Genomic DNA, 12,839 nt, shown 5'->3' with positions numbered 1-12,839 from the left:
TTTTTGTACGATCTGAAAATCGCAAATCAACGCTCACCAAATGTCTAGCAAGAAATTAACAGAAGGGGCCCAAAGTATGGCGCTTGAGAAATTAACTTCTTTATATTCTCACAGTACGTCACTACGTTTGTGTTTGTCGAACGACAATTTGTAGGTAGTATGCTAGACAAAATCCTGCACACGTGCTTTTGACAAAAATCAGGCGCTCAGACGTACAACAATCAAACCATGTGTACTAGGCTTAAGTGTGCTGGGAAATCCTTTGTGTACAGTTTTTTTGTTCTGTACCTTCCCCGTTGGAACACCCATAAATTTGGTTTCAGATTGGGTGTTGCCTACAACCAACAGAAATAGAATTTTTAATTTTTTTATTTTATTGGACAAATCGGAACAGGACGTGTTAGATTAATTTTGTTCTCTGGGGTACACCACAATGATTTAAAAATTATGGTGCGATTTCTTTAACATGATAATAAATGGCTTTGTCTGTAAATAGAAAGAGACCAAGCTCAACTTTTACAGGAAAAGTAAAGTTTACATAAACCTTTCCAGGCGGAGTACAAACAAGATAACCCTCCATTTTATGTATTATTCAGATTGGACACTAATCTGCTTGTGCAGAATGTCTTGGCTGATTTGGCTGTACAGCTATGTCGCATTCACATTAGTCCCTGCCCTGAAGGAGCTTACCTTTTTTAAGGTCCCTATCGTGCATGCATACAAAGGCCAATTTAGACAGCAGCCAGTTAACCTACCAACATGCAAACTTCATGCAGGTAGTGGCCTGTCCCAATGCCTGCCACTGTGCTGACATGCAATATTCAAGAAAGAAAGAAAACTTTCCTTCTAGTCTGAACACCCTCTTCACGTTTTATTGCAGCACATAAACATTATAGTGGGTGGTTGCATTCTGTTGTGATAATGTGGACTGACTAAAAATCAATAGTGCATTTACCCAACTTCGGGACTCTGTGGGACACATAATTTGTGGTGTAAATCCTATCAACCCTGTGTAATTTGTAGGTTGTTCCAATAACCGGTTTCATTTGAACTTTGTGAAGGAGGAAGACATTGACTTGTGCTTCTCTACATATGTGTGTTTTTTTTTTTTTTTTTTTTTTTAGTGCTGGTTCACACTGCAGCGATGCGGGAACCCTGCAAATCCACTGCAGGCTCCCACATCGCGTGTCTATGCACACTACTGGGAGTGACAATGAAAAGTTAATGACACCCCCCCTGCCCCAAAACAGCTTGCATATTGCAGTGTGAACTGCAAATTCAGACAGGAATCGGATTTCATGGGTGTGAAAACCCATGCGATCCGATTCTGCTGCGGACCAAAAAAAGTCTGAATACCATCTGTATGGCTGAAATCCCATTGCACTGCAGTGCCGTGAGACTCGCATTCGAAGTCGGGCATCACTACAGTGTGAACTGCCACTCATTCTATCTTTTCATCACACTTTAGGACAGGGGTCTCCGAACTTTTTTGCGAGAGGGCCACATTGTAGATTTTACAAGTAAAGTTAGCCCAATCATGTGAGATGATGTTACACCGAGTAAATGGATACCTCACACTTTGTAATTGCACACACTCGTGGTATTGTGCACAAATTTGGTACTTAAAAATCTCCATAGGCGATGCTTTAATTATTTTTGACAGGTTACATGTTTAGAGTTAGAGAGGAGGTCTAGTGTTAGAATTATTGCTCTCACTCTAGCGTTCACGGTAATGCCTCACTTGTGTGGTTTGACCGTCGTTTACATATGCAGGCGCGACCTAAGTATGCGTTCGCTTCTGCGTGCAAGCTCGCAGGGAGGTGGGTGCTTTCATTTTTTTATTTTTATTGTTTTACACCTTGCCCTTTAACCGCATGTTGTACTGCAGCAATATGGCTCTAACATAAACGACCACTAGGGGGGAAAAGGAAAACCAGGAACTGTGTGTGTGTGTGTGTGTCAACAGTTTCCAGTTCTCTGAGCAGTGAACTGACAGATGGTCTGTTCATACAGAGTATGAACAGCGATCTGTTCATTTCCCTGCACAGTCCCATCTCCCCTTCAGTTAGAACACATACTAGGATGCATATTAACCCCTTCACCTTCCCCCTAGTGTTAACCCCTTCACTGCCAGTGACATTTTTACAGGTATCAATGCCATTTTAATTGCACTGATAGCTGTATAAATGCCAATGGTCCCAAAAATGTGTCAAAATTGTTCGACGTGTCTGCCATAATATCGCAGTCATGATAAAAATCGCTGATACTAGTAAAAAAAAAATATTAATAAAAATGCCATAAATCTATCCCCTATTTTGTAGATGCTAGAACTTTTGCGCAAACCAATCTTTATACGCTTATTGTGATTAACCAAAAATATGTAGAAGAATACATATCGGCCTAAACTGAGGGGAAAAAAATGTGTATATATTTTTTTGGGGATATTTATTATAGCAAAAAGTTAAAAATAATGCGTTTGTTCTTTTTTCTAAATTGTTGCTCTTTTTTTTGTTTATAGCGCAAAAAAAAAAAACAGGTGATCAGATACCACCAAAAGAAAGCTCTATTTGTGGGAGGGAAAAAAAGGACGTCAATTTTGTTTGGGAGGCACGTCGCACGACCGCGCAATTGTCAGTTAAAGCGACGCAGTGCCGAATCTCAAAAAGTGGTCTGGTCTTTGGCCAGCCAAGTGGTCAGGGACTTGAGCGGTTAAAATAAAGTTTTGATCACTTTTATTCCTATTGCAAGGAATGTAAACATCCCTTTTAACCACTTGGGCACTTAAACCCCCTTCCTAACCAGATAAATTTTGAGCTTTTGGTGCTCTCACACTTTGACAATTTCTTAGTTATTTAACACTGGACCTATATGACATTTTTGGCCTTTTTTCACACAAATAGAGCTTTCTTTTGGTGGCATTTAATCGCTGCTGTGTTTTTTTTTTTTTTTTTTTATTTATATTTATTTATTTATTTATTTGCGCTTTAAAAGAAAAAAAAACTAATTCTGTAAAAAATAAATGCATTTTTCTTTGTTTCTGTTATAAAATGAGTAATTTTTCTTCATATATTTTGGGCAAAATTAATACCGCTATATGTCTTTGGTAAAAATAATTAAAATTGGTGTATATTATTTGGTCTTGTGAAAGTTAGTGTACAAGCTATGGTGCCAATCACTGTAAATAGATCACACCTGAAGTACTGACGGCCTATCTCATTTCTTGAGACCCTTATAAGCCAGGAAACTACAAATACCCCCCAAATGACCCTTTTTTGGAAAGTAGACATTCGAAGGTATTTAGTAAGGGGCATGGTGAGTTTTTTGAAGTAGTAATTTTTTCCCACAATTCTTTGCAAATCAAATTTTTTTTTTTTTTTTTTTTTTTTCTTTTTTTTTCCACACAATTGTTGTTATATTAGCAGGTTATTTCTCACACACAGCATATGCATAGCACAAATTACATCCCAAAACACATTCTGCTATTCCTCCTGAGTATGGCAGTACCACATGTGAGACATTAACACACCATGGCCACATACAGAGGCCCAACATGCAGGGAGCGCCATCAGGCGTTCTTGGAGCATAAATTACACATATCATTTCTTGACTACCTCTTAAATTTTAAAGGCCCTGGAGAACCAGGCCAATGGAAACGGCCCAAAAATGACCCCATTTTGGAAAGAAAACAACCCAATGTATAATCTATGAGGCATATCGAGTCTTTTGAACATGTCGTTTTTTTTTTTTTTCTACAGGTTTTTGGAAAATGTGTAAAGAAAATGAAAACGCTCTTTTTTTTTTATTTTATTTTTTTACACAACGTTTCTAACACGCACACCATGTACATTCCAAAAATTACACCCCAAGATAGATTCTCCTACTCCTGAGTACGGCGATAACACATGTATGAGACTTTTCCACAGCCTGGCCACATTCAGAAGGCCAACATACAGGGAGCGCCGTCAGGTGTTCTGGGTGCATAAGTTTCAAATCTAATTTGACTACATATTACACTTTTGTGAGGCACTGTAGCGTCATGGACGAGCATGAATGGGGATGGATGAGCCATGGATGGGGATGGCTTAGCATGAATGGGTACAACTGAGTATGGCTGGGTATTGCTGGATATGGCTAATTTTGGATGGGGTTGGATGAGTATTGCTGAGCATTCATGTATGGATGGATGAGTATTGCTGAGCATGGATGGATGGCTGAGTATGGATGGGTATTCAGAGCATGGATGGTTGGGGATGGATGAGGATGGAAGACTGGCTGCAATGGGCATATATCAGCGCTGTGGACACTGCACATCCAGCCCACAGCACTGCTGCCACTGATCTCTCCCTCTCTCCCCTCACACTGTATAGAGAGGGGTGAGAGGAACCGGACGTGACACCGGTTTTGTTTACCATGTGATCGCTCCGTCAAATGATGGACCGATCACTAGTAAACAGCCACTATCCTCTGGACCCGGCGGCCACGGATGTTCTCTGGTGAGAGCGGGATTCTGGGAGGATGTCAATGTACGCCCTCCCAGAGTTATCCGACCATCCTGCAGCCGCCATTCTTCTATAGCATGGTCGGCAAGTAGTTAATAGGAATAGTGTGTGACAGGTCCTTCTTATGGAGAGATGTGGGGTCTATAAAAGCCCTCATCTCTCCTCCAGGCTGGAAAGCATCAGATCAAAAAAAGAACGATCTGATGCTTTCCACCCGAGTCCCAGGCTTTGTTTACTTCCAGCGGCCCGAAAGTGACATTATAACATCACGCCCCTGGCCTCCGAGTCATAGATATTGCCGGGGACCATCTGTCCGTTGGTTTTCTCTGTGGCTTTCTTCCGGTTATGGCGGATTTCTTCCCCGGGTGCCCAATTGCCGGTAAGAAAGATCAAACAGGGAACAGCTGCTATGATTGTTCTTATGGTGTAGGGAATCGCCGGCTGAAAAAAAACAATATATGGATGATGCCTGCTGCTGCACCCATCATTCAGATAGCCCCACTAAGAGCCCAGGACGTCATGCGGTGTGGAGGTGGTTACATATTATTCATTCATTTATAAATAATCACATCTTTGTACCCATCAGAGCCTTTCCGCATGTCTGTGTCCCCCATCAAAGTCGCCTACACGTCTGTGTCCCCCCATCACACATTGCACACCTTTGAAAATTGAGCTGTGTTGAACCTGCACTAAATGGAAGTGTGTAATGGAGGGGGCGGGGTTATGCTTTCCCCAATTGGCCACAGGCAGCTGGCAGTCTATCCCTACCCTGATTACACCCCCAGCTACCTCCCACCCCAATAACACCTCTATAATCCCCCCCATGTCTCTCTACTCGGATCAGGTGCATCTCCCCCCCCCCCCATTACTCTCCACTCTGATTTTTATTTTTTTTCCCACCTACGTATCAATCAAATCTGATCGCACTTGTTGTATTCACTGTGACTGCGGTACACACAGACCGCCCCATCTGCCTTATGCTCTCAGTGACAGTCCTGAAAAATATTTCACAGCACGAGTGGCATAACAGGAGGGAGTGTGGGGGGAGCGGCTGTGTCTGATGTTTGTCAGGGATCTTCCTGCAGAGAACAACGGGGGGGGGGGGGGGGGCGAGCAAGCAAGTAGACCGGCAGTTTTGTGCCTGCAGTATCTAAAGGAGCTGCAGGCCGGATAGGACATACAAGCGGGCCGGATGTGACCTGCAGGCTGGGGTTTAGAGACCTCTGCTTTAGAAGATTAGAGCAAACATGTACAGGAGGAAGTTAACACTCTAAACTGCTTGAATCTTATTGACCATACAACTTTTGTGATATTTAAGAATGCGGGGAATATTTGTGCACAGTGTTAAGTCACGTTGTTTATGATGATTTGCTTTTCACTTTGGCTCTTTAGAAACTAGATCAAGATCTGAACGAAGTGAAAGCTCGGGTGGAAGAACTGGATAAAAAATATTATGAGGTGAAAAATAAGAAGGATGAACTACAAAGCGAGCGAAAGTAAGGCTTTAGAGTTGCATTGAACAAAACTTTTGTTTATATAGCAGCTATATATTTGTTTCTCATCATTAAGGAAAAAAAGTCTTTAACTTTTGGGTTATGCTGCCATCTACAGTGTTGGAGACTGGCTAGAAAAAAAAAGTGTAGGCCAGATAACCCCAACTACTGTTGTCATGGATCAGTATTTGTGACATAGAAGGGTGGACAACTTTTCTTCCTCTCTGTCTGTTAACTGCTTCAGCCCCGGAAGATTTGGCTGCTTAGTGACCAGGGAATTTTTAGCGATTCGGCACGGCGTCGCTTTAACTGATAATTGCGTGGTTGTGCGACGCTGTACCCAAACAAAATATATGTCCTTTTTCCCACAAATAGAGATTTATTTTGGTGGTATTTGAGCGCATCTGCGGTTTTTATTTTTTATGCTATAAACAAAAGAAGAGCAACAATTTTGAAAAAAAAACACCATCTCTTACTTTTTGCTATAATAAATATCCCAAATTTTTTATGAAAACATTTTTTTCCCTCAGTTTAGGCCGATATGTATTCTACATATTTTTGGTAAAGAAAATCGCAATAAGTGTATATTGATTGGTTTGCGCAAAAGTTATTGCGTTTACAAAATAGGGGCTAGATTTATGGCATATTCATTTCTTTTTTACTAGTAATGGCGGCAATCTGCATTTTTTTTTTTTTATCGCGACTGCGACATTATGATGGGCACATCAGACACTTGACACATTTTTAAAACCATTGACAATTCTACAGCGATCAGTGCTATAAAATGCACTGATTACTGTGTAAATGTCACTGGCAGGGAAGGGGTTAACTGTGTTCCCTATGTGTGTTTCTAATTGTGGAGGGAAGAGACTGTCTAGCGGGAGAGATCGGTGTTCATACATAGTATGAACACACAATCTGTCTTCTCTTCCCTGAAAGAACCGGGATCTGTATGTTTACACACACAGATTCCGGATTGCGCCCATCAGGCACTCGCAACGGCTCTGGGAACACGCTGCAGGGGCATGCGCCCCTAGTGGCCAAAAGGAGAAGAGATGTAAGGTAACGTAATTTCGCCCAGCTGTGCCATTCTGCTGCAGTAAAACTGCGGCGGCTGGTCAGACTAACCTATATTAATTGTGTGTAATGGTGAGCTGCGCTAAAAAAACAAAAAAGTGTACTATATATATATATATATATATATATATATATATATATATATATATATATATATATATATATATATATATATATATATATAATCTCTCTATCTTGAAAAATAGAAAAACAAAAATAGCCTGGCTAAATGAAAAATAAATAAATCCCCATCTGAATCAATTCATGTGGTTAAAAGCATAAGGAATCGCTGACAAAAAATTTAATAAATGTGAGCATTAAATGATATATAGCAAAATACATATATAATATAAATAAATCATATCGTTAATACATTTGTGGAAAAAACGCAAATAATAAAAGCCAGTATCAAATCACTTGAAAAACCCTACCTCATAGGACCTATCAGGAATCCTCAAATAGAGATAAATAGCACAATAAAAAAAAAAAAAAAATATATATATATATATATTATATCATATCTATCTCCCTTATAAATTCAAACATGTGAAACCATAGTGAAGATGGAATTAAATCGTGTGAACAGGAATCCAAAAGGGGCACCTTCACCAGTGGAAAAAAAGGGCCGCTTACCAGAGCTTGAGATCTCAGTGTTACGTGCTCTCGGCTACCACCCGCACTTCCGGGTCTAGCGTAGAACGCGGTGACATCAGCACGCTGTACCTCCCACGTCACCGCGTTCTACGCCAGACCCGGAAGTGCGGGCGGTAGCCGAGAGCCGGCCGGCTTGTCTTTGAAAAACGTCTAGATTTTCTCCGTTTTATGTGAGTGCACTGGTTTTACTTTTGAAATTTAATAAATAAGGGTTTTTTACGCTATGCGAGTGCTTTTTTGTTTTTTCCATATGAACTGTGGCACTATCTCTTCACTGTAATTGACATTAAGGAGAGTCCGGTGACGGTTCATCGAGATCATTTATATACATGTCCTTTTGATCTCGCTTAACACTGAGATCTCAAGCTCTGGTAAGCTGCCCTTTTTTTCACTGGTGGAGGTGCCGCTTTTGGATTCCTGTTCACACGAAGTGACGTGGGTGTCAGTTTTCCATTCTCACTCTGTATGAATCATCACTATTTGCTGACTGGCATTATTTTCTTGGGACTTTAATGGACTAATATCCTTTTCTTTTCTTTGTTTTTTTTTATATACTTAATGAAATTTAATTCCGTCTTCACATGTTTGAATTTATAAGGGATATATATATATTGTGCTATTTATCTCTCTTTGAGGATTCCTGATAGGTCCTATGAGGTAGGGTTTTTTACGTGGTTTGATACTGGCTTTTATTTGCATTTTTTCCACACATGTATTAACGATATGATTTATTTATATTTGTATTTTACTATATATCATTTAATGCTCACATTTATTAAATTTTTTGTCATCGATTCCTTATGCTTTTAATCGCATGAATTGATTCAGATGGGGATTTATTTATTTTTCATTTAGCCAGGCTATTTGTTTTTCTATCTTTCAAGTTTTACACATATAGCTATTACTTTAGTACACTTTTTCATTTTTTTAGCGCAGCTCACCATTACACACAGTTTATATTATCTGAGTATTACGATTAGAGTTGCTGCTTATAGGGAGGGTTTTTTGAATAGCGCAGTTTACTCTCTGTACCAATTTGTAACCTATATTAATATAAGACTTATATATATATATATACCGTATATACTCGAGTATAAGCCGAGATTTTCAGCCTCTTTTTTGAGGCTGAAAGTGCCCCCCTCGGCTTATACTCGAGTCATCGCTGTCTGCCCGCTCGATCAGCGTGTCGAGCAGACAGACAGCGGCCATTCTATTCAAAAGCCGCGCCTCCGGCTCCGCCTTCGCCTGTGATAGGCGGAACACTGAATTTCCCAGCAGCCTGTGTTCCGCCTATCACGGACGTCGTATCATCCTCGTACTACGGACGAGGATGATACGACGTCTGTGATAGGCGGAACACAGGCTGCTGGGAAATTCAGTGTTCCGCCTATCACAGGCGAAGGCGGCGGCGCAGCTTTTGAACTTTACAATGGCCGCCGACGAAGAGGGCACGGGACGGCACGGGACGGGACGGGGGCAAGGCAAGGCACGACACGACACGGGACGGATGCAAGGAGGCAAGGCACGGCACGGGACGGAGGCAAGGAGGCAAGGCACGGGACGGAGGCTCGGGACAAAGGTAGGCTGGACACACACACACACACACACACACACACACACACACACACACACACACACACACACACACACACACACACACACACACACACACACACACACGGATGGATGGATGGATGGAGACACACACACACAGGGATGGATGGATGGATGGAGACACACACACACAGGGATGGATGGATGGATGGAGACACACACACACAGGGATGGATGGATGGACACACACACACACACAGGGATGGACGGACACACAGGGATGGACGGACACACAGGGATGGACGGACACACAGGGATGGACGGACACACACACAGGGATGGACAGGCATGTCTCACCCTCGGCTTATACACGAGTCAATAAGTTTGCCAGTTTTTTTGGGGGTAAATTGGGGGCCTCGGCTTATATTCGGGTCGGCCTATACTCGAGTATATACGGTATATATATATTATTTTTTTTTTTGCTAGCAATTTTTTCTTCAGTCAAGACTCTTTGCTTTGTTGCTGCTGGAGCTTTGTCTCCTTTGATTTGCATCTAACAGCTTTTGTCGTCCCCAGCCTGGCTTCTTAGGGACAGTATCTGGACCCTGCTGAACGGGATGTTGCAGGGATAGCCTGAAAGCCACCCTTAAGCATTAGGTTCTGTGTGAGGTGCTGACCCGGTTCTGCTAAAAGTTAGCTGTAGAGCACTTTTCAAATCCAAAGCCACTGCCAGCACTTGCCTTGTGGCCAAAGGCTCACTTAGTAACTGGAAGTTTACCTTATTCACGTGGGTTGCCGAGCCCTTATTTTCCATTCCAACTAGCTTCACTCTGAAAGGAGTTTATGCTGTGGTACTGAGCTCTGATGGCATTGGCACATATACACTTCATACTCTTTCCCACCATACAGCATTGAGAGAGCATCTTCCTTGCTGGTACTCCTGCTTGTAAAGTGTCAAGTGGAATTTCAATCATTAATTCGTTCCTGTTACCCACCTACATTGGGTTTGGTCACCTCCAGCCATCCAACTCTTACCTGCTGCAAGTTGTCTAGGTCTCATAACTAAGTAATTGCCACTTAAAGAGAAAGTAAGCTCATCCATCTTGGCATGTCTTCCTTCCAGGGCCGCGGACTCCGGCTGTGTGTCACTGCACTCGCTCCTAAAGAAACGGCAGGATCAGCCGTTCCTGCAGAGCGTGTGCGCCAATGACCGCGTCGGCACAGTTTACAGTAAATATCTCCTAAACAGCGCACGTTTAGGAGATATTTACGGTACCTATAGGTAAACCTTATTCTAGGCTTGCCTATATTTACAAAGTATACAGGAGGGTATACAACCTCTTTTTAACTTAAAACCATATGTTGCCTTACTATCACATGATTGCATCATGTCTGATTCTAGACGTGGAAGAAACAGTTTTGCTTTACCGATTTGCCTTTAGCTCACTTTCTGATAACGGCTCTGGGACTGCTTGCAGCATGCCTACTATCAGTGCTGTTGTCTGCAGCTTGGAATCCTATCACCCTGCTCCTAGGGTCTGTCAAATCTTTGATTCTTTTTGACTCTGTTGGGTGTGGCTGGGTCCTCCCACCTTTATCAGTTGAGGGCTTTACCACGGACATGCCAGACTTTATTGCCCAAATCACCCAGTTTTTTGCTGACTCTGATTGTGAATCCACAAGTATGCTTGTGAATCCACAAAAATGCTTCTGTGCACCGCTCTGCAGATTCTGTCTGATTGCCTGTTTCAACTTTTATTCATGCAGCAATTGCTACCCTGAAACTAGGGGATCAGCCTTTTGTGAAAAAATAGTCTGTTCCCACTGTGAATCCGACACTTTCCCTTCTTAAAGGCGTTTTTCACTTTCAAATCTTTTTTTTGTAGTCTTATAGCTTATAGATTTCCTTATGTCCATGTATTCATTCACCTAGCTTGTCCCTAAATGCTAAAGGGACAGGAAACGTCTTGTCTGTGGTCACAATCCATGCCTCATTAATTCCTCTGCATTGCATCACAAATGTGGGAGGGCTAATGTGATAAACGACTGCATGGTAATTTTTCTGCAAACTACTTGGCCTGTATCAGATCTAATTACTGTTTAGTACTCGATTGAGGACCACTTGACTCTGAGACCCAGGAATTGTGGCATATGTAGTTTCTTTGCATGAAGTGTTGGTCCTTTCCTACAAACAGAGGTCATGCTCGAACTTCTGCAGTGCCATGTCGCATGTTTGAACATATGTGCAGAAACTTCTAACACAGCAATGTGATGATTTACCCTTATCGGATGTGTGTACAGACCAACAAATGACACAGTGAAACTACATGATCTGTGTACATCCTATGCAGGTGAAAAACAGCAGGTGCAGGGAGGGAGGTTTATAATGCCTTTAAAATTTTGCTTACTATGCCGGTGGAGGATGTACCTGTTTTTTAAGAACCTAACTAATAAGCGTTTGACAAAGAACCTTCAAGAGAGAACAGATCTTCCAAACAGTGCTATGAAGAAGGCTGCAATGGCTGAAAGCATTAGCGTTTTGAACTGAATCCATGCTATATAGCTAATAAAGATCAACAAGAAGAGCACAGAGTTGCCAATTTTTTTTCTATAGTGGCCTTTGTCAAACAGTGCCTAATTTGGTCAAAATCCTTTAAGATATCTAACCTCTGCTGAAATTGATCCCTTTTATATTGAGTATATGGAGCCGATGGCTGTGGAATTAAACTTCAGCTGTGATAGTTTGCTAGAAGCCTCTCCTCTCATTACCTGCATGTGTCTAGTGCCAGTACATATATGAATTAAGTGTTGGGCTGAGGAACCTTTGTGCAAGAAGCTTTTGATCCGCATAGCCTTTGAGGAGCAATGGCTCTTTGGACCAACTCTTAAAGCGGGATTCCACTGCCGTTTTTTTTTTTTTTTTTTTACCTGTGTCACTGTTGGGCGATTCCTACGGTGTCTTTGCAGCCACGATCGGCGTCTTTTTAACCCCCGGCGTGACGATTTCATTGCTAAGGAAAACTTTTAAAAAAGCAGTCCGGCGGTTTCCATTTTCACTGTGGGCGTTTGAAGCCCACAGGCATTTACTTCCTGGATGCGATGACACTGAGCTCCCAGCATCCACTGCTCCATCTCGCACATGCTCATTGAGTGTCCTCTTTGTTTTCCTTCCTTTTGCCTCATGTGCTATAGTGGTAATGGCTGATAGAGCTGCCTGCCCACTTTCAAAATGGCAATTTCGGCTTGACTGTGTCCCCCACGGATTCCTGGGAAATAGCTAAAAAAAGTTCCCAGGGACCATTGCGAAGCCGATAAACACGCCTACTCCCACGGGAGGAGAGCCCGGAAGTCGGCATAAACATTAAAAATAAAAAGGTGGGGGGCGTGGCCTGACGTGAATGGCGACGGACGTGTAGCTGAGGAGCTCCTGCCGCTCACGGAGCTATCCGTCGCCATCCACCTTTATTTGTGCACTGTCTGCCGAACCACTCGCTCTGCCCGGACCGCGCTGTGCCGCCGAGGGATCCCAGACGATTTTCCCCGGAATTGGGGCTCCCAGCCG

General features: G+C 42.4%; 1 protein-coding gene across 1 annotated transcript in view; it reads left to right on the top strand.

Annotated features, from left to right (window-relative positions):
- SMC3 (structural maintenance of chromosomes 3) overlaps positions 1–12,839 on the top strand; it is a 105,801-nt gene that overhangs the window by 28,957 nt on the left and 64,005 nt on the right. The window contains exon 14 of the mRNA XM_077455061.1: positions 5,892–5,995. Within this exon, the coding sequence (XP_077311187.1) occupies positions 5,892–5,995 (104 nt within the window). The remainder of the gene's footprint in view (positions 1–5,891; positions 5,996–12,839) is intronic.

The sequence above is a fragment of the Lithobates pipiens genome, unplaced genomic scaffold, assembly GCF_037356315.1.
Source record: "Lithobates pipiens isolate NorthernLeopardFrog02 unplaced genomic scaffold, aLitPip1_a1.2 Scaffold_25, whole genome shotgun sequence".
NCBI lineage: Eukaryota > Metazoa > Chordata > Amphibia > Anura > Ranidae > Lithobates > Lithobates pipiens.
Note: the sequence above shows the minus strand (reverse complement) of the source record. Positions and strands in the feature narration are given on the sequence as shown.